General features: G+C 48.3%; 1 protein-coding gene across 5 annotated transcripts in view; it reads right to left on the bottom strand.

Moving 5' to 3' along the window:
* The window catches only part of TMEM44 (transmembrane protein 44), a 36,316-nt gene that overhangs the window by 9,981 nt on the left and 833 nt on the right, over nucleotides 1-25,502 (bottom strand). For 4 of the 5 annotated variants that reach the window (XM_072618907.1, XM_072618906.1, XM_072618904.1 and 1 more), the window contains exons 2-8: nucleotides 22,206-22,332; nucleotides 18,726-18,819; nucleotides 16,885-17,048; nucleotides 16,185-16,271; nucleotides 12,033-12,203; nucleotides 10,792-10,941; nucleotides 8,306-8,410 (exon numbers count right to left, since the gene is read on the bottom strand). In XM_072618907.1, coding sequence (XP_072475008.1) covers nucleotides 8,306-8,410; nucleotides 10,792-10,941; nucleotides 12,033-12,203; nucleotides 16,185-16,271; nucleotides 16,885-17,048; nucleotides 18,726-18,819; nucleotides 22,206-22,332 — 898 coding nt within the window. The remainder of the gene's footprint in view (nucleotides 1-8,305; nucleotides 8,411-10,791; nucleotides 10,942-12,032; nucleotides 12,204-16,184; nucleotides 16,272-16,884; nucleotides 17,049-18,725; nucleotides 18,820-22,205; nucleotides 22,333-25,502) is intronic. The other variant, XM_072618908.1, reaches the window with a different exon arrangement.

The raw sequence follows: 25,502 nt of genomic DNA on the forward strand, positions 1-25,502 counted from the left end.
AAACTGCCCTAATGTGCCCAATGCTCCCCAGGGTATCTGGGGGCAGCTGGGGGCTCCCCTCCCATCCACAGTCAACTCAGCCCTCAACCAGAGATCCGGTCCTCTTCTCTGTTACTTGCTCCCATGGATTCAGTCTGTGATGAGAATTCTCAGCCCTACTTATCCCACTCTCTCATAGTCAGTCTTGTATCTCCAACTCTCTGAGGTGCCTGGTGGACCCCTCAGATGGATGTCCTACAGACATCTTAAATTCAACACAGCCAAATCTGAACTTGGCACCGTTGTCCTAAAATCTCTTCTTCCTCACTTCCCCATTATGTTTACAGGGCCACCATTCTCCTGATCACCTTGGCTCTCAGCCCAAGAATCATTCTTGACTCCTTACTCTCTCATCGAACCCCGACATCCAAGCTGTTGTCAAGGCCCCTCCTCTCCTGATTCTGCCACCCCCCTGGTGCATGCGTTCATTGCCTCCTGCCAGGACTATGGAGGTAGCTACTGGGGGTAGGGGTACCTCAGTCTCCCCCTCCTCCAGTCCATCCTCCACTCTGCTGTAAAAGTGATCTTCCTGAACATCTCCAGACTCCAGGTATTTCCACTGGCTGTGCCCTAGGCCTGGAGCTCTCTTCTTCCTCTTCTTTTTTTGTCCTTGCTTCCCAAGAATCTCAGCTAAAATCCCACCTTGTACAGGAAGCTTTTCCCAACCCCCTTGATGCTGGTGCTGAACCCTGAGATGGTCTCCACTGTATCCCAACTTTATCCTTTTGGCAAGTTATCTCGTCAAACCAGGAGATTTTCTTTGTATCCCAGTGCTTGGCATAGTTCCTGAAACACTTTAGAGCTGAATGCTCATTGACTGACTATCTCTGGAACTTTGTATTGCTAACAAACTCCCCTTTATCCAAAGCCTCTCCCTCTCCCATCTTCATTCTCTAGAGTTCATTGAAAATTGGCTTCTTGAGAAGTTCTCCCTGCTTCTGGCCTCTTCCCCAAGGCTGGCTGCCCTTCTCCCCGACCCTGAGACACAGACTCAGAAGAATGAGGGGGAAGAGCCCCAACCCCAGCCACTTCCAGACCTTCCCTCTGCCTCCTTTCCAGTTTGTTTCACCATGTGTAGACCTTATCATCCATTGCTATCTTAAAGGCCTCCTAGTCACTTTTGCTCCTCTGAGATTATTTCCATCTCTGTCTTCTCTTTTATTCTATTCTCTCCTATTCTGTTCTTTACTTTTGACCCACCACAAGACTTTGGAGGTGTAGAATCCAGTGGGAGACGGACTTTGACAGATTCGGATCCCAGGATGGACTGGAAGGTCCACGGGAGGGATCTGTTCCGCGGGGGTAAGACCCCGGCGCACAGGGCAGCGCGGTCGGCGCGGCAGGGCGGAGGCGAACCGAGGGGCCCGAGAGTGGCGGGCGAGACCAGCGGAGCAGGAGATAAGCCAGGCCGAGCCAACGATATCAGCGCAACAGCCTTTGAAATCTTCAGCCTAAAGACGGGACTTCAGTGGGTCACTACTTGAACATCCAGAAGCTGGGATGCCGGAGTGATCAGTAAGTGCTCTCCCCTCCCCCCTGATGACCGTGAGGGAACCATAAAATTCTTCCCCAGATTGATCCCGGATCAGTGGGAGCAGCAGAAGGGGGCGGGTGGTCTCATAACACCAGAGGCTGGAGAGGTGGCAAAGGGGGATTCTTCCTACCGTGGTGGAGGCGATCTGGAGGGACAGACGACCCAGGGCAGAGAAAAATTCGCACTGAGACCCAAGCAAGCCTCAGCCCGGGAGACAAGCCCCAGGAGGGGCGGGAACACGCATTAGCCTCTAGGCGTGCCCCAGCCCTCCAGGGGAAAGGGAAGACAATAGGGAAGCTGGGATCACCATCCCCTGACCTTGCCTTTGCCTCAAGTCAGCTGAGGAGATATCCTGAGGACAGACCACCCCTCCCACATACCTAACAAGCTAACCCCAGGGTTGATCGGGGAAACAAAAAACAAAAGCCTGCTTTTAGCCCAGACACACATCAGCTCAACTTAAAGATCTGTACCTTCTGACTGAAAGAACCAAAAGCTACAACACTCAGCCAACATCATGAATCTGAAAAAGCAGACGAAAAGTGAAAAAACCATAGAATCTTTCTGTGGGGATAAGGACCAAAACACAAACACCAAAGAGGTCAGAGCTGAGACTCTACTTCCATCTGAAACCTCAGATGGGACTATGAATTTCTCGCAAGCACAACTAGATTACCTGGAACGTCTGAAGAAGGATATAAAAGAAAAACTGGCCAATGATTTTAAAACTATAAAAAAAGAATTCACTGATGAGAACATCAATCTGAAAAAGAAAATTGAAGAAATGGAAAAGGAAGTTCAAAAATTAACTGGAGAGAATAACTCCCTAAAAGGAAGAGTTAATCAAACGGAAAAGGAAACCCAAAACCTAATAGGGAAAATGGATCAGATGGAAAAGGAAACCCAAAACCTAACTGGGAAAATTGGTCGAATGGAAAAAGAAGTACAAAAATTAAATGGAGAAAATAGCTCCTTAAAGGGAAAAATTGGCCAGATGGAAAAGGAGATGCGAAAGCTAACTGAAGAAAACAATACGATCAAGATTAGAATTGGGCAAGTAGAAACTAATGACTCAATGAGGCAACAAGAATCAGTCAAACAAAATCTAAAGAATGAAAAGATAGAAGAAAATCTAAAATATTTAATTGGAAAAACAACTGACCTGGAAAATAGATCCAGGAGAGAAAATCTAAGAATTATTGGCCTGCCAGAAACCCATGATGAAGAAAAGAGTCTGGACAATATCTTCCAGGAAATCATCAAGGAAAACTGCCCAGAAGTACTAGACTCAGAGGGCAAAATAGTCATCGAAAGAATCCACCGTTCCCCACTGGACAGGGATCCCAAACTCAAAACCCCAAGAAATAATAGTTGCCAAATTCCAGAGCTATCAAGTGAAGGAGAAAATACTACAAGCAGCCAGAAAGAAACAATTTAAATATCAAGGTCACACAGTCAGGATCACACAGGACCTTGCAGCTTCTACATTAAAAGATCGAAAGAATTGGAACCCAATATTCCGTAAGGCAAAGGAGTTGGGACTCCAACCAAGGATCAACTACCCAGCAAAGTTCAGCATAACATTTCAGGCAAGGAGAAAGTCATTCAACGAAATAAGGGATTTCCAGAGCTTCCTGACCAAAACACCAGAACTCAATAGACAATTTGATCTTCAAATGCAGGTCTCCAGAGAATCATAAAAAGGTAAACAGAGGGGAAAAAACAAAAACAAAAACTTGCAACTCAATTAGGGCAATCTGTTTACCTCCCTGTAAGGGAAGATGATACCTGTTAATCTTGAGAACTGTGCAGCTATTATGATGAAAGGGATATATGTAGAGGGAACGGGCATAAAGTAAATGATGTCATGTCAAAAATATGATTTAAGTATGAGAAGGGAATGTAATAGGAGGTGTGGAAAGGGGGAAGCAGAAAACGGCAAATTATATCACAGGAAGAAGTACAAAACTATAGTAGAGGGAAGGAGGGGAGGGAGATGAGCATTGTTTGAGAGGTACTCTCATCTGATTTGTTCAAAGGAGGGAACAATAATCTTAAGCAGATAATCCTAACTAGTTCTATAGGTAGTAGGAGGGGAAGGGGGAAGAAAGGGGAGGGTGGCTAAAAGGGAGGAAAGAAGCAATAAGAGTAAAGGGGACTAAAAGGGAGGGGGGCTAAAAGAAGGAGGGGAAGGCTGCAGGAGGAGGGGGAGAAAAGTGAATACTATTGAGGAGGGGAAGGGAGACGGGAGAGTTAAAAGCACAAATGGTGGGAAAGAGGGTGGAGGGAAATACACAGATTGTAATCATAACTGTGAATGTGAATGGGATGAACTCTCCCATAAAACGGAGATGGATAGCAGAATGGATTAAAAGCCATAATCCAACAACATGCTGCTTACAAGAAACACATCTGAAACGGGGGGATACACATAGGATAAAGGTCAAAAGATGGAGCAGAATATATTGTGCCTCAGCTCATGTAAGAAAGGCAGGAGTAGCAATCCTAATCTCAGACAAAGCAAAAGCAGAAATAGATCTAATCAAAAGGGATAAGGATGGAAACTATATCCTACTAAAAGGCACCATAGACAATGAAGCAATATCATTACTAAACATGTATGCTCCAAGTGGTATAGCATCCAGATTCTTAGAGGAGAGGTTGGGGGAGTTGAAGGAAGAAATTGATAGCAAAACTATACTAGTGGGGGACCTCAACCTCCCCCTCTCTGAACTAGATAAATCCAACCTCAAAATAAACAAGAAAGAGGTTAAGGAGGTAAATAAAACTCTGGATAAGGTAGATATGATAGATCTTTGGAGAAAATTAAATGGGAATAGAAAGGAATATACCTTTTTCTCAGCGGTACATGGAACATTTACAAAAATTGACCATGTACTAGGACATAAAAATCTCACAATCCAGTGCAGAAAGGTAGAGATAATCAATGCATCCTTTTCAGATCGTAATGCATTAAAAATTACATGTAATAAAAGGCCATGGAAAGAGAAACCAAAAATCAATTGGAAACTAAATAATCTAATTCTAAAGAAGGATTGGGTTAAAGAAGAAATCATAGAAACAATCAACAACTTCATTCAAGAGAATGACAATAGTGAGACAACATACCAAAACTTATGGGACACTGCAAAAGCAGTTATTAGGGGAAGTTTTATATCTCTGAATGCTTACATAAATAAAATAGAGAAAGAGGAGATCAATGACTTAGGCTTGCAGTTGAAAAAGCTAGAAAAAGAACAAATTGAAAATCCCCAAGTAAATACCAAATTAGAAATACTGAAAACCAAAGGAGAGATTAATAAAATTGAAATAAAGAAAACTATTGAATTAATAAATAAAACCAATAGTTGGTTTTATGAAAAAACTAATAAAATTGATAAACCTTTGGTTAATCTGATCAAAAAAAGAAAGAAGAAAACCAAATTACTAACATTAAAAATGAAAGGGGTGAACTCACCTCCAATGAGGAGGAAATTAAAACAATAATTAGAAACTACTTTGCCCAACTTTATGCCCACAAATTCGACAATCTAAATGAGATGGATGAATATTTTAAAAAATACAAATTGCCCAGATTAACAGAAGAGGAAGTTGAATACTTAAACAACCCCATCTCAGAAAAAGAAATTGAACAAGCCATCAATGAACTCCCTAGGAAAAAATCTCCAGGGCCAGATGGATTCACAAGTGAATTCTATCAAACATTTAAAGAACAGTTAATTCCAATACTACATACACTATTCTTGAAAATTGGGGAAGAAGGAGTCCTCCCAAATTCTTTCTATGATACAAATATGGTTTTGATACCCAAACCAGGAAGAGACAAAACAGAGAAAGAAAATTATAGACCAATTTCCCTAATGAATATAGATGCAAAAATTTTAAATAAGATTTAGCAAAACGAATACAGCATCTTATCACGAGATTAATACATTATGATCAGGTAGGATTCATACCAGGACTACAGGGCTGGTTCAATATTAGGAAAACTATTAGCATTATCGATCACATCAACAACAAAGCTAACAAAAACCACATGATTATCTCAATAGATGCAGAAAAAGCTTTTGACAAAATACAACATCCATTCCTACTAAAAACATTGGAGAACGTAGGAATAAAGGGAACTTTCCATAAAATAATAAGCAGTATCTATCTAAAACCTTCAGCAAGCATTATATGCAATGGGGATAAGCTAGATGCATTCCCAATAAGATCAGGGGTGAAACAAGGTTGTCCATTATCACCACTATTATTCAATATGGTACTAGAAATGTTAGCTGTAGCAATTAGACAAGATAAAGATATTCAAGGAATTAGAATAGCCAAAGAAGAAACTAAGTTATCACTCTTTGCAGATGATATGATGATTTACCTAGAGAATCCCAGAGATTCAAGTAAAAAATTACTTGAATTAATAAACAACTTTGGCAAAGTTGCAGGGTACAAAATAAACCCACACAAATCTTCTGCATTCCTATATATTAGCAACAAAGTTCAACAGCAAGAGATAGAAAGAGAAATCCCATTTAAAGTTAGGGTAGACAGTATAAAATACTTAGGAGTCTACCTGCCAAAACAAACCCAGGGATTATATGAACACAATTACAAGACACTTTTTGCACAAATAAAGTCAGATTTAAGTAAGTGGAAAAACATTAGTTGCTCATGGGTAGGCCGTGCTAATATAATAAAAATGACAATTCTACCCAAATTAATATACTTATTTAGTGCCATACCAATTAAACTATCAGACAATTACTTTCTAGAGCTGGATAAAATAATATCAAAATTCATTTGGAAAAACAAAAGGTCCAGAATATCAAAGGGACTAATGAAAAGAAATGCCTGGGAAGGTGGCCTAGCGCTACCAGACCTTAAACTGTACTATAAAGCAGCAATTATCAAAACCACTTGGTATTGGCTAAGAAACAGAGAGGTAGACAAGTGGAATAGACTTGGCACTCAAGATGCAGTAGGCAAGGAATATAGCAACCTTCTGTTTGATAAACCCAAGGACCCCAGCTTCTGGGATAAGAACTCATTGTTTGATAAAAATTGCTGGGAAAACTGGATAACAGTGTGGCGGAAATTAGGCATAGACCCATACCTGACACCGTACACAAGAATAAAGTCCAAATGGGTACATGATTTAGGTATAAAGATTGATACCATGAATAAACTGGAGAAGCAAGGAATAGTGTATTTATCAGATCTATGGAGAAGGGAAGAATTCTTTACTAAAGGAGAGATAGAATGCATTATGAAATGCAAAATGGATAACTTTGATTACATTAAACTGAGAAGTTTTTGCACAACCAAACCCAATGCAACCAAAATCCGGAGGGATGTAGTAAATTGGGAAAAAATTTTTACAGCTAAGCTCGGGGATAAAGGCCTCATTTCTAGAATATATAGAGAACTGACCCAAATGTATAATCATACAAGTCATTCCCCAATTGATAAATGGTCAAAGGATATGAACAGGCAATTTTCAGAGGAAGAAATTAAAGCTATCTATAATCATATGAAAAAATGCTCTAAATCACTATTGGTTAGAGAGATGCAAATCAAAACAACTCTGAGGTACCACATCACACCTATAAGATTGGCAAACATGACAGAACAAGAAAATGATAAATGCTGGAGAGGATGTGGGAGAGTTGGAACACTAATTCATTGTTGGTGGAGCTGTGAGCGCATCCAACCATTCTGGAGAGCAATTTGGAACTATGCCCAAAGGGCTACAAAAATGTGCATACCCTTTGACCCAGCAATATCGCTACTAGGACTATATCCCCAAGAGATCATAAAAATGGGAAAGGGTCCCACATGTACAAAAATATTTATAGCAGCACTCTATGTAGTTGCCAAAAACTGGAAGTCAGGGGGATGTCCATCAATTGGGGAATGGCTGAATAAATTATGGTATATGAATGTAATGGAGTACTATTGTGCCATAAGAAATGATGAACAAGAAGACTTCAGAGAGGCCTGGAAGGACTTATATGACCTGATGCTGAGTGAAAGGAGCAGAACCAGGAGAACTTTATGCACAGCAACAACCACAGTGTGTGAGAGTTTTTTCTGGTAGACTTAGATTTTTGTAATAACACAAGAACTTCTGAAAAAAAAAAAAATCCCAATGGTGGACCTCAAGGCAAAATACCTTCCACACTCAGAGAGAGAAATATGGAAGTCACTCACATAATGTAGCAGATCATGTTTGTGTATGTGTATCTGTTTGTGTATCATGTTCTGATTTGTTATACGGATTCTTTCATTTATCTTAGTCTGACTACACAGCATGACTATAGTGAAAATATACTCAATAGGAAAGTATATGTAGAATCTATACAGAATTGTATGCAGTCGTGGGGAGGGAGGGAGGTAGTGGGGGGTGGGTGGGGAGGGATAAAATCGCAATTGTATGGCAGTGATTGTTAAACATTAAAAAAATAAAAAAATAAAAAAAATAAAAAAATAAAAAAAAAAAAAAAAACTTTTGACCCACCACTCTCCCTGCTCCTCAACCTCCTTGACTCCTGCAACCTCTGTCTTCAGCCCACCCCAACTGTCCCCTCCCCCAAGTGGGAACTCTTTCTACAAGTCACTCCTTGCATCCATCCTTAGGACCAGCTTCCCTCCCCTCCCCAATCCCTTCCCCAGGTCCTCCCACTGGCAGCAGCACTTGTCTCTTTGCTCCCTTACCTCCTGTACATGCTCGATGGTCAGCTCCATGTAACGGCCAATGGCCGCCATCTTCTGCAGATACTTGGTGTGGGGAAGCATGTGCAGTGGGACCCAGTTGGAGTTCTGGAAAAGGAAGAAGACAAAGTGAGGTGGGCTGGAAAGCCCACTCAATTTAGAATTTCAACAAATGTTTCCATTTTTTCTGAGATCAATCACTTTTCCCCTTGACTAGTCCTAATTCCTTGCTTTGTTTTTTTTACAGTGGTGTCTGACTCTTCATGACCCATTTGAGGTTTTCTCGCAGAGGTACTGGGGTGTTCTCTGGCTCATTAGACAGACGAGGAAACTGAGGCAAACAGGGTGAAGTGACTTGCCCAGGGTCACACAGCTAGGAAGTGTCTGTGGCTTAATTCGAACTCAGGAAGATGAGTCTTGTGACTTCAGACCTGACACTCTGTACTCTACGGTGCCCCTGGCTGCCCTGGTTTCTTCCTACAGAATGCTAAGTTGGGGCATTAAAAAGAACAAGTTTAACGCCTTCCTCCATCCCCTGGCTCTTCTGTCCTCAGACCAGGCAGCCCAGCTCCCTCGATTCCACCCCCCTCAGCCCTGCTCCCTTCCCACCACACCTCCACCCCAGAGCTGCCCCCACTTCTGCTTTGTTCTCCATAATGAACCTTCTATGCTGCCCTTTCTCATCTTCTCCTTGAGCCCCTGCTTTCTCCTACCAACATGGCAGCCTGTGCTCCCTTCCCACAACTCACTAAGTGTGTATGGGGGCTCCCTTCTGGATTCTCCCCTTTCCCCATCCCTCAGCTATCTCTCCCTTTTTGAGTTCTCCCTCACCTAGATCTCAACGTCCCCCCAGTCCAAACCCTGGGAGCCATTATCAACCACCCAGGACCTTTTCTTTCTGGCCTCACTCACTGCCCCTCACCCCTGCCCTCGCACTAGGGACTTCAGCAAAGATACTGTCATCCCTCAAATGACCTAAATTCCCTCTCACCAGCTGGCTTTTGGATGTTTTAACCCAGTGTCCCAGAGGCCCAGCAAACCCAGTGTGGTCCAAATGGAGTTCAGGATCTGTTCCCAAAAGCTTCCCCTCTTCTGAACAGTGCCTCCATCTTCCAGTCACCCAAGCTCATAAGCCAGGCACCAGCCTTCATTTCTCTCTCTCACTCTGCCCACCATCCAGTGTTGCCAAGTGACCCTTCTTCCAGCCTTCACAGCACACCGCCCCCCCAGCCCCATGCAGTGTCCAGCCTGGTTCCGGGTCTTGTCACTCACTCTTGGAGGATTTCGATGCCCTCCCAGACCAGTGGGTCTGCCTGCCTCCAGCTTCTGCCTGCTCCAATATGGCTTCCACTTGGCAGCCAAAGCCTGGCCACATCACCTACTCCCTACTCAAGAAAATCCTGTGGCTTCACCTCCAGGACTAAGCAGAAAACCCTCACTTTGACTTGGAAAGCCCAGGTGGCAAAGTGGACAGAGCTCTGAGCCTGGAGGCAGGAAGATCTGAGTTCAAATTCAGGCTGAGATACTTACTAGCTGTGTGACAACTCACTTCATCTGTTTGCCTCAGTTTCCTCAACTGTAAAATGGGGATAATATCAGCACCTTCTTCCCAGGGTTGTTGTGACAATGAGGTAATGTTGTAAAGTTCTTAGCCCTGGGGCAGGTCCACAGAAGGTGCTATCTGAATGCCCATCCCTTCCCAACCTGAGACCCCCTCCTACATTTTCAGTCTTCTCTCACTTGACTCCCCTCTGCACACTCTACCATCCGGCCTCACTGGCCTTCTTGCTATGGCTTCCACACAATGGTCCATCTCACCCCATGCCCAGAATGTCCCATTCCCTCCCATCCGGACCTCACCTTCTACAGGAGGCCTTGCCTGGTCCCTCCCCACTGATACCCTCCCCCCCACCCCCCATGCTTTCTCCTTTCAGATCGCCTCCCACTTATCCATCCTGCAGGTGCAGGGCTGTTTGTGTGAACATACCCTCCTTGAGGGGAGGGATAATGTTTTGGCCTTTCTTTGTATTCACCACCTGGCATGGAGAAAGTGCCTTATGAATGCTTGTTCACAAGCGGAAAGGCCAGATACAAGCTCACATAGAACCAGGAGCCCCTCCTCCCAGATCCCTGTGAGAGCTGGCAGGCCTCTGGGTGTCCCATGAACCATAGTGGGCTTTGGGGAGGGGCACTGCAGCCTGCCCAATCCATACTATCCCATATGGCCCAGTTTCCTTGTCTGTAAAGTGCTTTGCAAACCTTAGCACCTGAGACAAGTGTGACATAGGGTGGTGACCAAACAGGGATGTCTCAGGCACTTCCCTCTCCCCGTGAGCTGCTCACAGTGCCACGATCTACTCCTGAAGGGACCCTGGGGCTCAGAGAGGGCAGTGATTGGTGCTGGTCACCCAGCCAGGGTCGGAGGCCTGGTACCAACACAGGACGTCCCCATACCCCACCACTGCCTGGCCCCAGGTGAGGAAAGAGACCTTTTCCTCCTCAGCCTCCTCCTGTCTGTCAGGTTCTTCCCTTTCGGCGAATGTCAGGAGGGCTTGTGTGTCCGGGGTCTCCGTGGCCTCAATGGAAAATCCCAGCACTCGCCTCATTTTGCTTTGCATCACGCAAGAGAGGAAAATGAGCTGAGATTTCAGAAGTTAAGGACATATGGCTCCCCAAGAGAGAGACTCCCATAAAACTCGGAAGTAAAGAATCCACCCTGGCCACAAAGTTCAGTTATTCAACTTCAGATGTTTCTTTTGCGAGGTTTGCCCAAGGTCAGAGGTGAGCTCAAGGGCCCAGCGGGAACAGGGAGGAGGAAATCTTTGTCCCCTGACTTTTATGGCAAATGTGAAAGGAGAAGGGAGGGTGGTGAAGGAGGAAAGAGAGGGAGGGAGGGAGGAAGAAAGGGGAGAAAAACAAGTAGGAGAAAGAGACAGAGGGAGACAGAAGGAGAGGGAGAGAGGTGGGGGAAGGAGGGAGAGACAAATAAAGAGGAGAAAGTGATAGAGGAAAAACAAAAACAGGAGAGGGAGAGGGAGAAAAGAGGGAAAAGAGAGAGAGAAAGGAGATGAGAGAGACAGAAAAACAGGAGAGACAGATGGAGAAGAGAGAAACAGATACAAAGAGAGGAAACGAAGAGGCAGAGATAACGAGGGGAGAGAAGGAGAAAGTGAGGGAATGCAGAGAGGAAGGAGGGATGGAAGAGAGGAAGAGAGCCAGCAATGGGGCTGAAAGAGGGGACTCTGATGAGGGGGAGGGAGACACATCCACATGCCTCTACCATGGAAAAAGGGATGATTCACTCAGTCCTGACGCACACCTCACCTGGGCGATCCTCACAAACCCCAGGTGTTCCGTGCATCCCTGGGCAGCACCACAGACAGACGCTGCTGGCAGACAATGACCTTTCTGTTAGCTCTCAGGATCCCAGAGTGAGGCCGGGGAGGGCAATGTAGCATCACTGACTCTTGGCATCCCGGAAGGATCAGGGGATGACCTAGGGATGTCTCCGAACTGCTGCTTCCAGCCTGCCCCACCCAAGGGCAGAGATGGGAGGGAGCTGTCCAGACCACTGTGGTGGATCCTTTGTTTGTTTGAATAAATCCCACAGATCCCCAAGGAGGGCATGCACCTATGCCAGCCCTGGTACCTCTGTGGGGATACATCTCTACCCTGCACAAAAGGCAAGGCCAAAGAATGGGCCAGGAGGGCTCAGCTAGGGAAAGGATACAGAAAGGTCAAGTGTGGAGGCCCCTAGGGAGATGAGGAACCAGGGAACAGCACGGACCAAGTATTCCGGTTGCTGATCATGAGTCACGATGGCAGAGGTGTACAGGAAACCAGCCAGGGCGGAGAAACCTCTGGCCCACAAGTGGAGACACGGAAAGGCTTTCCCTTGGTACTGGGGAAACAGAAGAAGGTGAGGTGCAGCATGCCCGGGAGCTGGCAGGTGATTCATTACAGATCCTTGGGGAGGATGGGCTCAGTACCTGGTCTGCTCACAAAGTGTGGCACAGGATGAGTGTCTTTATGAGTGGGAGAGTTCGAAGTTGGGGATAAAAATCATTGAGACTGCTCCTTCTTGTGCTGCCCAGGTTTTTTTGTGGGGGGGAATAAGAAAAATAAACAGCCAACCCATCAGAATCCTCAGCCTGCCCAGTATTTCCTCAGTTATCCTGGATGTCTTTCCTCTCTCTCTCTGTCTCTCTGTCTCTCTCCTTTCTGTTTCCACCTTTGTCTCTTTCTCCCTCTCCTTTCTCTGTCTCTGTCTCCACACCCCAGTCCCCCCCACTCCATGGTATGCCTAAATTGGGGCACATACCATGGGCAAAGCAGCAAGCATCCTGGGAAAAGATGGAAACCCCAAACACCTGTCTGGGTCCTCAATGTCCTTTCCACCTGCTTTTCCCAGGCTCCTTTTTCTTCTCTGAACATCCAGACCTGGGGTCTACAGGCTCATGGACTCACTTATCCCCACTCATAGGCTCATCAGCAAGGGGTACCATAGTATGCAGAGGATTGCACTTCAGGTCAGGAAGACCTGAGTTCAAATGTGGCGTCAGACACTTAACAGCTGAGTGACCCTGAGCAAATCACTTCACTCTGTTTGCCTCAGTTTCCTCATCTGTAAATGAGGATAATAACAGGGTTGTTGTGAGGAGAAGATGAGATCTGATCTGGAACATGCTTTACAAACCTTAACGTGCTAGGTAAATTCTCACTATTCTTATCACTCCAGGTCTGGGAGGCCCTCGAAGCCTTGGTCCAGCCCTTCACCCGATGAGAAAACTGGAGTCTTAACAATTCAGGTCTCCCACGGAGGACATGAGGGCACAGATGCAGCAAAGCACAGCATGACCACCAGTGAGGCCCAGAAATGCCTGGTGGCCAGCTAGGAGGCGGGGGCAGGGCTGGGGCCTCTGTTTCTGTCCCCTCTAGGCCGAGGGAGGAGAGAGGGAGGGGGAGAGGAAGGGGGAGAGAGACAGAGACAGAGAGGGTGGGAGAGGGAGTGTGTGCGTGCGTGCGTGTGTGTGTGTGTGTGTGTGTGTGTGTGTGTGTATGCAGGGGTTGCAGGTGGGAAGGGGGGAAGGTTGGGAGGCATTGCTGCAACACAGTGGTGCTGGCAGCCTCTGGCCAGCCAGAGGCGTGGGGTCAGCTTCTCTGCCTCTTCTGACAAAAGGATAGGAAAAGATTCCCTGACCTGACCTCCTCACCCTGGGCAGGGCCAGCTTCTGGGAAGCCTGGGGACTGAAGGGAAGGCCCTGGCCACCCCCTGGCCTCCTGGAGCAGCCCAGCTGCAGCTACTGTGGGAGCTGGAGTTTCCTCTGGAAATGAAGGCAAATTTTCTGGACCAGAGGTCCCCAAGGCTCCACAGACATGCCAATGAGTCAAAATCCCATCTGCAGAGGGAGCTAGTGTGTGGCATACTCAGGTGTGTGGGCCATGAATTTTCAAATGCAAGTGGGATCTAAAAGGCTTCTTGAGTCCAAAGCCCCTTCCCTTGGGCGTGCCCTTAGCCAACAAATGCCACTGCTCCCCACTGCTGCCCTGTCCCCACTGACGCTTCAAGGGGCATCTTATACTCACTATCTCATTTCAGGGCAGTCTCTTTGGGTTCCTATCACTCCCATTTTACAGAAGAGAAAACTGATGCCCAGAGTGGCTCAGTGGCTCCCAGTCACATAGCTCCCGAGCCCTGGAACCCGTCTCCTGGCTGCTAAGCTTTCCACTCTTTCCCCTAGGCCACATGGATTCTCAGGGTACAAATGCTCTCATGTGGGAGTCCTGAAATGTTTGAATGTATAAAAAGCATTGCTTATCCTCCCAAGGCAGCAGGGTATTCTAGAATCAGAAGGTGTGGGTTCAAATCCTGCCTCTGAGGCTCTCTGCTAGGAGGACCAATCACTTTGGAGCTTCAATTCCTTCTTCTGTAAAATTGGGTGTCCTTTCTATCTCGAGACCTTGGATGCCCTGTCTGTCTGAGCACCTCCTGAGGTGCTGACTGTAGTCCTCAAACCTGACACTGAGCCCTCTCTTCTATGACCTGGTGGTGGCCTGGTCCTGTTTTCCCTCTCTCTGGCAGGGCAGCTAAAGGTTGGCTCAGCTCGGACAATGCAGGAAGTCTAGGAGGAAGGAGGGGAGGATGGTAGCCACTCCCCCTCCAGGTGACCCACGGGCCATAAGCTCTTTGTACACCCTCCCTGTAAGGGATGCCTATGCAATCAATCATCCCATTTTACTGAGGAGAAAACTGAGCTGCGTTGGGGGGAGTGGAAAGTGATTTGGCCAGGGTGGCCCAGCATGGGTGTGGTCGGCATTTTTCAGTGTCTTTGGCCAGGACTCCACACCAGCATCGTTGAACCACTAGATCCTGATGACTGCAGAGTTCACCAATCCCTCATCATCCCATCAGTGAGGCAGTTCACATCCAAAGGTCTACTCACTCATGCTGGGGCCATAGGCCTGGGCATCCACAAAGCCCTCCCTGCCCTGGGCCTGTCATCAGACAGTAAGTGTTCCAAAGGAGGGGTCTCCCAAAGACAGCACGGCCCTTTGAACCTGATGCTGCCACTAGTTTGTACAGGGCAAGAAGTCACAGGCATTATAGTGGTGGCCCTGGCCCAGCTCAGCCTCCTAGTACAGCCTGGCCACTTGTGGACACCTAATTTCAGCCTGTCCTGGACTCCAAGAACTCGAACTGGTCCCAGACAAGCAAGTTGGGTCAGGCCAGGTTGCTCTGCTCAGGACATAGCTAATGGGGAGGAAGACATCCGCCTCCTTGGCAGACCCCTCTGCTTTGGTCCTTGCCAATGAAACAAGCTTCTCTCTGCTCTCCTCAGTCTCCTGGGCCCCACAGGACCTGTGGGGTCCCTGACGGCTCCATACTCCCTGTGCCCCATCTAGGGGCCAAGTAGGTTGGGTCAGGGTCCTGAAAGGACAGACCAAACCTAGATGAAGGAGGCCAGGCCATTGGAGGCCAGATCTCTACCCAAAACAAGCATGGATTTAGCTGCAGAAATCTAGCCCTGGGCACAGGGAAAGCCATTCAGGCCCCATGCCCCAGCTCTTCCTGCTGGGCTGTGCTCTGCCTCCAGCCAGGACTGCCTCCTGAAGCTCCCATGAGGAGCTTTGCACAAGGTCTCCCACTGCATCCTGGGCCATCTCCAGTCCTCCTAATGAATATGTGGTCACTGGACCTAGATGGCTCAGGAGGAGAAAGTGAGGCTAGTGACCTTGCACAGCCCAGTGCAAGTCATGTCATCTCCCTGATGTCACAGTCTTCTTCAAAAACAAGGGGTGAACACAACAACCTGCACACAGTACCTCTCTCGACAAGAGATGGGATACCAGATTTGGAGCCAGGACAGGGGCTCAAATCCTGCGTTGGATCCTTGCTAGCTGTGTAACCCTAAGCAAGTTGCTTTACCACTGTCTGGGCCAGTTTCCTCACCTATGAAATGGAGAGAATCACACCTCCAAGAAGTGCCTCACAGAGTGGATGTGAGGTGGTGTGTGCAAACTTCACCTGAGGTTAAATGACTTACTCAAGGCCACTTGCAGGGCTGCTCCAGCCCAGTTTGGAACACTGTATTAGCCCACATTGCCTCATTCGTGGGGGCTCTGTCATCTCAGCTCTTTGGCTGTGAATGAGACAGGACCCCCTGCCCATTCCCCCCCCCCCCCCCCAACCATCAGCTCTACGACTGTGCCCTGGCTGGTCTGTAGTTCCTCAGGGCCAGGGCAGACAGGTGGCTCACAGAAGCAACTTCTGCTGAATGCTCCTGGGAAGGGGCCACTACCCTCCACATCCCTGACCGAAGAGATTCTGCCTCCCTGGAGGGACCTGCCTCCAAGACACTGCCCCAGAGGTGCCCTCACTTACTATTTTAGAGAATGAAGGGATCCGGGAAGTCCAAGAGACAATCAGGCCAACCCCCCCCAGCAGGTAGCCAAGGGCTTCTGGATTCTCCTGGGGAACAAACCAAAAGGGACAAACCATCTCAGCAAACACATGCTGGGGAGACGTGTCAGGGGCTCATTCTGGGGGGAACAATGTGTAAGAAGCTCACATCTGGTGGGAGGGTGAGCTAACATGCAAACAACTATGTGCTGAGAAGATATAACCAGACCCAATGAAGACAATTAGGAAGGGGAAGGTATACATAGGGGAAGGCACTGAGAAAGACCTCCTGCAGGAAGCGGGATTTGAGTTGAATCCTGAAGGAAGCTCAGGCAGCCAGGAGGCAAAGGAGAGGAAAGGGACTTCCAGGAAGGGGGCACAGCCAGTACAAAGGCAGGGGGAGCACCAAGGAAGCCAGTATAGCTGTATTATTGGGTCTGTGGAGGGTGGCAAACAGTAAAAAAAAACCAGACAGGTGGCAGGAAGTTGGGCCATCTGGGGCTTCCAGAGCCACACAGTAAAATGTGCTGGGACCTTGAAGTAACAGAACCACTGGAGTTCATACAGCAGGGCTGACATGGTTAGACCTGAGCTTTGGGGAGATCTCTGCAGCAGCTGAATGGAGGGGCAGGGGAGTGGGGGGGGAACCAACCCCCTGCCAGGCCTTTGGCATTCTCAGTACCTGCAGCACGCTTCCCAGAAGCCTCCTCTGCGCTCCACGGAATTCTGGGGCAGCTGGAGCTGGGGGAGCCAGGGTGAGCCAGCTAGTGCCCACCCCCAGGGGCACAAGGAGGACAAACATGCCAGCCCGGAGTTTCCTCCTCGTTCTCTCCTGGAAGCAGCGGCCTGCAGCAAATACCCAAACCCCATTTTACTTCTGGAGACTGTCCCTATAGAATGCAAGCACTGCATTCTCTGAGTTGAAGAGGCCTCCAAAGGTACCTTGTCCATCTCATTCATCCCTGAGCAAAACATCCCCTCTGCATTGTCCTACCCAGGGACCCTTCAGTCTCTGCTTGAAGATTTCCAAGGATGGGGAACTCACTACCTTCTGAAGCCAAGGGTGTCCCTTTGGGACTGCTCTCCTCTCTAGGAAGTTTTTCTTGATCTCCAGCCGAAATCTGCCTCTCTGTAACTTCGCCCCCTTGCTCACTCCCCTAGGGCCAGGCAGAACAAAGCTACTCCCATCCACCTGCCTCTTCCTTCATGAAGCACCTGCCTTGTGAATTAATCCAACCGTTCTGGAGAGTAATTTGGAACTATGTCCAAAGGGCTATGAAATTGTTCATGTTCTTTAACCCAGAAATACCATTTTTAGGTCTGTATCCCAAAGAGACTAAGAAAAAGGGAAAAGCACCCACACATACAATAATATTCATGGCAGCTCCTTCTGTGGTGGCCAAGAACTGGAAACTGGGGAGATGGCCATCAACAGGAGAATGGCTAAACAAATCGTGGTACATAATTTTAATGGAATATTATTGTGCCACAAGAAATGAGGACAAGGACGGCTTCAGAAAAACCTTGAAAGACTTCTATGAAATTGATGCAGAGTGAAGGGAGCAGAACCAGGAGAACATTGTACAGTGAAGGACTGTGAATGACTTAGCTCTTCTCAGCAATACAAGGATCCAGTACAATCCCAAAGGACTCAGGATGAGAAATATTCTTCATCTCCTGAGAAAGAACTAATGGTGTCTGCATGCAGACTGAAGCTTCCTTTCTTTCTTTCCTTTTTTTCGCTTGAGTTTTCTTGCACAAAATGACTCAGTGTGGAATGTTTTACTGCACTGGACATGTATAACGTGCATCAGATCGTTTACCATCTCAGGGAGTAGGGAGGGCAGGGAGGGAGTGAATTTGGAACTCCCTGAATATGGACATGGCATAAATTTGTCTTAGGAGAATTTTTTTCTAGTTGTGATGGTTGAAAATACAAAAAAAAGTTTCTATTCTAGCATATAACTGTATGATTTATAGTATGTTTAAAGGAGTATTGCCAAAAAGACCAATTAGTCTCAAACTAATCAATTCAGGCAGCAGCACAGAATTATATTCCTCCTGTGAACCCATTCTAAGGCCTTTTTTATATCTCAATAGCAACATTTTCTTTCTTAGAAAGGGCAGGGGATTGCTGCTTGGAGGCACTCTGAACACTCCCTTATGTAAAGTGAGCCCCACTTGGCCCCAGCAGGAACTGGACTTTAGAGGGTATGAGGCCTCTAGAGTCCCAGAGACTTAGGGACCACAGTCCCCTGTCCTCATTGGAGCCATGGAGCACTTTCTCTGCCTGGCAAATCACCTTACAGATCATCCTCCAAGAAAGCTTGGCTGCTCCTCCAAGAATCAGGGCTCTGACACTTCTGGGCCTTGGAGCTCAGAGCCCTGGCCCTCTCCAGGCCTCCCTACCAATGTCAGGCTTTCACTCTCCCTGAGCCAGCCACACACCCTTGGCCCGGAGGACCCAGGAATGACCAGAGAACCACCCTCCAGCTGCAGAGGTGACAGCCCACACATACTCACCCAGCTTGGGTTTGATCTTGGAGCCACAGAAGGGAAAGAGAAGCAGCATGAGGTTGACCACCTCGATAGCTGCCAGGTAGATGCCAGTGAAGACCTATGGGAGAATGAGATTCCTCAGTGTGCCTGGTGCACAACTAGGTGTTTCATCAAGAACTTTTAACACTGCGATGTTAATAAACTGGCCCCAACACAGTCCTGTGGCTATGCAGGTGTTGGATGTGATGACCTCCAAGGTCAGGCTCCAGCTCAAATCCAGCCACTCCAGGATGCTAATCAGAACCATGCAGAAGGAAGCAGTCATTTGCTTCTGGGGTAGGGAGGACTGGAGACAGAAGGGGGTCTTTTCTATACATCTACACTATCAATGAATAGACCAGAACCTTTCTGCCACTCCATGGCCACCCCTGTGGCTTTGGAGGATGCCACCCCCACACCCAACACACACACTCATTACATATGCACACATACATAATATACACACAGCCCTACACTCATACACATACACACCCATACATAACATATACACCCAGACATGCTCACACACTCATATGTAACATATACACAATTCAATATACCCATGTGCACATATGACACTTACATACATTTACATACATACACACTCCAGGGGAGATTGTGCAGCAAAGGTTTACTTCAACACCTGAACTGTAAGCTCACTCCTCTGTTTGTGTTTCCCCTTTAATGACCTGTGGCCTCAAGGGCTCTCCCTGTCTCTGGAACTGGGTTCAGTACTTGCTGTACCCCTGTGCCCATCCTGGGGGCAGCTCTCCTCAAACTGTATTAAGGCAATGGCCAGGCAATATGCTCTTAGAACCAGAGATCCAGAGCTGGCAAGACCTCTGGGGTCATCGTATCCCCACCCATCTGTATCTATACAGATACAGAAATCAAGACCCAGAGAGGGTTGTGTGTCCAAGAGGCAGAATAGCGCGATGGGTAGCACCTTGGATTAGAATCCCACCTGAGATACCTCTTAGCTGTGTGAAGTTGGGGAAAACACAATCTACAGAGCCCTCAGTTTACTGGTCGGTAAAATGGAGATAATGCCTTCACAGGATTGTCTCAGCAGAGGTTCAGTCTCCACCCCACCTCCCAGAGCAGGAATTCCAAGCCAGTATGGAGCCTTGGGTCCTTTTCTAGCTGAATTTGACACCACTGGTCCAGAAGGTCAAATTAAATGGGGGTAAAGCAGAGCTTCCCAAACTTATTTGATTTACTGCCCCCTTTAACAAATTTACCCAGCACCCTTTCTTCTAGAAAATCTATTTTCTTTAACCTTATTTTTCTTCAATGCTCCCCAACTGCACCTAAGTCTATACTGTCGTCCCCCCCCATAGTTGCAGAGGGGCAGCTGGGGGGCTATGAAGCACTGAAAGGAATGTCTGAAAGGAAAGCACATGGCCATATAGAGACATACATTACATGTGTATGTGTGTGTCTTTTCACAAAATTCCAATATTATTCACCACAAATTATAAAAACCCAGTCACTTAAGATGCCAACTCAGGGTAGACTCTTAGATAAAGCCCTTAGAATTCAGTGGTCGGATCTCAAACAAAGACAGAGCCTTGGTTCGGGGTCCTAGGGCCGTTGTGGGGCGTGTGAATGTTCATTTTGATGGTTATTTTGACAATCACCCGTGCTAAGTAGGCTGGCCACAAACACTGGGAAGGAAGGCAGAGGAGGAGCAGGACCTGAGTTTCCCATGATGGAAAGACCAAGGGTGGCTTTGGGTGAAGGCTCAGGTCAGAGGCCAAGCTCTGTGGCTGAGAAAGGGGTGAGGGGAGACCAAGGAGCAAAGCTCCCCCAGGAGTCTGCCTTCAGGGAGCTGGAGGAGTTTGACCTAGCCCAGTCAAAATATTTGTTTAAAGATGAAAGAGATTTGAATGTGCTTGGGAGCCACAGGAAAGGCCCTGGGGACCAGGAAGCAGAGGGGGAGTACCAGGGTGGGGCAGTAGCTAGGCCACAGTAATTCAATTCTATTACATTCATCAAAGCCTTTGCTTAACAGAACTTGGTGAGTACACCTGGAAGCCCTGGGCTACGCACTGGGGAGAAAGGGAACTGGGGAAAACAGGTCCCTATCAACGGCATGTCCAAGCAAAAAGGCTGTTGCTGGTGAGGAGCAGGAGCAGGAAAGGCCTCATGGTGGAGGGGCCCTTGAACCTGCCCGGCAAAGACAGTCAGAGATTCCTAGAGGCTGAGGTGAGGGATGCATTCTAGGTGACAGGCAGGGTGTGAAGTGAGTACAAAGGCACGGAAGTGGGAAATGAAGCTCTGTATGGAGTACAGAGAATAGGTCAGCTGGTTTGGAGCAAACTACAGGTAGGGAAAGATGGGTCGAGTTCAATTTACAAAGGGCTTTAAAAATCAGACAGAAGAATCTGAAAGTCCCACAACCTTCGTTGTAGCATTTTAAACTAGGAAGAAGGAAAAAGGAGAACTGTCCCAGCTGCCTCAGTGGGCGGCACCGAGGATAGAGAATGGTGGCCTGTGGTGGGGGCAGGGAGGAGGCTGAAAAGGGGGCTGGGGAGCAGCCGGGATCTGCGGCTGCCCCATCTCTCCCAACGTCACCTAAGTCCAGCCCTTCCTCCTGCTGCTCCTGTGCTGTGGCATGAGCTAGGATGGGGCTTTAGCCCTCACTGTTCATAAATGCCTCATCTACTCCTCAGAAGACTCTTAGGAGGGAGGGGCCCTGATCATTTCCTTTTTAAAAATGAGGGGACTGAGGCAGACAATGATTAAGTGATTCTCCCAAATGCCCCAGGGCTAGTGTCAGGTGGGATTTGAACACAGGTCTCCCTGATGCTAGGACCTTGCCTGGCTGCTGCCTCTTGGGCTGACAAGGTGTGAGAAGAGCCGTGGAGTCAGCTGACCAAAGGTCAAACCCCAGCTGCAGCCCTTAATGGCCCACATGTGGCCAGTGTCCTAATATGGAACATGGGAATAACACCAGGAGTCATCTTTAAAGCACTTTGAACTCAGAAACATCATGGAAGTATTCTCTGGGATAATTAGCCATCTTACAATAGATAGGATCCTGGGTTCAAGGTCCACTGGGGAATGCAATGGCCCAGGGAGCTCAGTCAAGTCCTCTCACAGCCCCCAGGGTCTCAATCCTTTGGAGCCTGTGCTGGTGAAGGGGGGCTCCTTACACAAAGCAGGTGTAGGTGGGGGGAGGGGAGCTCCCCACAACGGAGCAGGCACAGGTGGAGGGCTCCCTATACAAAGCAGGTGCAGGTGGGAGGAGGGGGGCTCCCCACACTAGAACACCAGGTCTTACTCCATGGCTCACCCCTGGAGGGGAGCACCAGGTGACCCCAACTGAAGACAAGGGACCCTGAGCAGGTATCAGAGACTGGGCAGGCAATGCTTGTGGCATAGTCTACGTCTGACCCCTGGTGGCCATTGTGGTGCTCACACAGGGCCCAGGAGAGCCTGGCCAGGTACCAGGGCCCCTACCTGGATGGGGAGCTGCTTGGACAGCAGTGCCCCAAAGGCGTCGCTCAGGCTGCCCACAAAGCGGTAAATCACGCACAGCACAGACCTGTCCCGGCTGGACTTCTTGCAGCACCCCAAATAAAAACACCTGAAGATAGAAAGGCAAACGGAACAAAACTGGGTAAGCGCCTGGCCTGAGACCTCTGGCTTTTGCTTTTGGCACGCTGTGGGTTCTCACAGTCAGATCTGGAGTGGAAGGTCTGGGGGCTCGGAAGGAGCCTGTGTTTATCATGGTTCAGGGGAATTCTGGGCCACCAGGGGCCTTCCTCACTTACAGACTGATGAGAGGACCTCATCTCCCATTCTCCTTCTCTCTGTCTCTCTAAACACCCCACCCCCCCTCCCCAGCCCTGGCCAAAAACTGCTTTGTCTTTGGATCAAGGCAGCCAGGCAATGCCACAGGGAGCAGGGCCTGGAGCCGAGTTCAAATACAGCTTCTGACATTATATATTATACATTACCTGTATGACCTTGGGCAAATCACTTGAACCTCTGCTTGCCTCAGTCTCCTCAGCTGTAAAATGGGGATAATAATGATAGCACCTATTTGGCAGGGTTATTGTGAGGGTCAGAGGGTACTTGTAAAATGTTGATCCTGCTCCATGGTAGGAGCCATATAAATGTGTACTCCTTTCCTTCCTGTACCCAGCACAGCGCTTAGCACATAACTTCCTTGCTGGGTGACCCTGGGCAAGTCACTTAACCCTGTTTGAACTTAACTGTTCCCTCGACTGTAAAATGGGGATAATGATGGCATGACCTCCCAGGCTTGTTGCCAGGATCAAACAAGATACTTGTAATGTGCCTGGCACAGGTGGGGGTTCGATAAATGCACACTACTAACAGAGACACCATGCAAATTACTAAGCACCATTAAGCTAAGGACAGGTGAGATGGGAAGTGTCAGAGGGAAAGCAGTGTAAATGGATTCACCAGAGGGCAATCCCAACCTGTGTTCAATTCCAATCCATGACCCAGAGTGCTGCCCTGGCTGAAATGCCCTCCCTCCTCATGGCAGAGGCGGTTCCCTGGCTTCCCCCAAGGCCTGATGCCTTCCCCTGTGGGAACCCATCTCCGATGAAGCTCTTTGGTGCCTGCTGCTACTGGCCCCCAAGACCCTGAACTCCAGCAGGGCGGGACCTGCCTTGCCTTTCCTCGTAACCCTAGCCCAGGTGGCCCTGGCACATAATTTACTGACTGACCAAAGAATTGAAGATGTTTTCTCTTTCTACTTTATTTGTAACCTTATTTTGACATCACCTCCATTTCTGAGAGCTGTGGGTCCTTGTGGGTTGGACCCTCAAGAGAGAATGGAAAAGGCTAGAGACATGTCCTTATTTTCCATTCTGGACAGAGCTCCTCCCAATCCTGATCTGATCAGCTCCTCTCAATCAGTCAGTCCAGACAGTGACCTGGCCCAGACTTAAGGACCTCGGAGGCCATTAATTCAAACTCTTCATTTTACAGATGAAGAAAACGAGGCCCAGAGAGGGCAAGGTAATGCCCATGGTCACATAAGGAGCTCCTGGCTCCAAATCCAGCCCACTCTTCTCCTGTTACAGATGGAGAAACTGAGGCCCAGAGAAGTGAGTTTCCCAAGTTCACTGAGCTCATTAGAGCCAGACCAGGACCAGGTCCCAGGTCTCCCACTAGTCTACACTGTCTCCGCTGACACCTCAGGTCAATCTGCTCCCCTCTCCTGTGGCCTCGAAAACCACAGAGAAAGACTTGTCGAAAATCGGGACAAAGCAGATCGGTGGGCAACCAGCTCTCAGATTTCCTAAGGAGCTGCCCTACCCCCAAGGCCCAGCAGGTGGCTGAGGTCCCTGCCTTCTAGGGTCATTTATCCCTCTTGTCTCTAGACCAAGTGGGCAAACACATGTACTATTTTGGGGCCACTCGACACCTTGAGGTTATTTTAAGTCAGCTTTCCCCCCAAGGGCCTCCCATGTACCAGGTTGCACATGGAGAGCAAGGCCTGGGGCAGATCTGGTTGGGTTCTCACCTCCTCTATCTAAACCCCAAGGAGGAGAAGGCCAGGCTGGGGAAGAGGGTTCCTTATACTGCTACTCCACAGCAGGGAGGCCTTGGATAACTCCCTTCCCATCTCTGGCTCTGTTTCCTGCTCTGTAAAGTGATGGGGAAGGGGAGGGGGTTGTACTTTAGGGTCATTCCCTCTCACAATCAAGGTCATCTCTAGGGAATGGAAGGGGGGATGCTGAGGGTCCCCTTTTGCTTCCTTTCTTTTCTTCCCCTCCCGAAGACAGACCAGAGAGAGGAGTTAAAGGATCATTCCCTTGTGCTTCTGAAGGATGAACATCAGAGGAAGAAACAGCCCAGGGAGGTTACAGGGATTCCTAAGGCAGCAGATCTGGGATTGGAACCCAGGACCTTTGACCCTAGATCAGCCTCCTAGGCCCCCTTCCCCTCCCCTCCCTGTTCTTTGCTTCTCTCTCTCTCTCTTCTATGTCTGTCTCTGTCTCTTCTCTCTCCCTCTCCTATCTCTTTCCCTCTCTTCTCTCTCTCTGTCCCTCTCTTCCTCTGTCTCCTTTCTCTGTCTCCTCTCCCTCTCCCTCTCCCTTCTCTCTCTCCCTCTCTCCCTCTCTCTCTCTCCTATGTCTGTCTCTGTATCTTCTCTCTGTCTCTCTCTGTCTCTGTCTATCTGTGTCTCTCTATCTCTGTGTCTCTTTCTCTCTGTCTCTCCCTCTCTTTCTCTATCTCTTCTCTCTCCCTCTCCTATCTCTTTCCCTCCCTTCTCTCTCTCTCTCTCTCTCTCTCTCTCTCTCTGTCTCTTCTCTCTCTGTCTGTCTCTGTATTTTCTTTGTCTCTCTTTCTCTCTGTCTCGGTGTGTCTGTGTCTCTCTGTCTCTGTCTCTTTACCTCTCTTTCTCTGTCTCCTCTCTCTGTCTGTCTGTCTGTCTGTCTGTCTCTCTCTCTCTGTCTCTCCTCTCTCTGTCTGTCTCTGTATTTTCTTTGTCTCTCTTTCTCTCTGTCTCGGTGTGTCTGTGTCTCTCTGTCTCTGTCTCTTTACCTCTCTTTCTCTGTCTCCTCTGTCTGTCTGTCTGTCTGTCTGTCTGTCTGTCTCTCTCTCTCTCTCTCTCTCTCTCTCTCTCTCTCTCTCTCTCTCTCTCTCTCTCTCTCTCTCTCTCTCTCTCTCTCCCTCCCCCTCTCCCTCTCCCTCTCCCTCTCCCTCTCCTCTCTCCTCTCTCTCCTCAAGGCTGTTTTCATACCAGGGGAGCCCAGCTTCCCGTTCCCACCC

The sequence above is a fragment of the Notamacropus eugenii genome, chromosome 6 (genome assembly GCF_028372415.1).
Source record: "Notamacropus eugenii isolate mMacEug1 chromosome 6, mMacEug1.pri_v2, whole genome shotgun sequence".
Lineage (NCBI taxonomy): Eukaryota > Metazoa > Chordata > Mammalia > Diprotodontia > Macropodidae > Notamacropus > Notamacropus eugenii.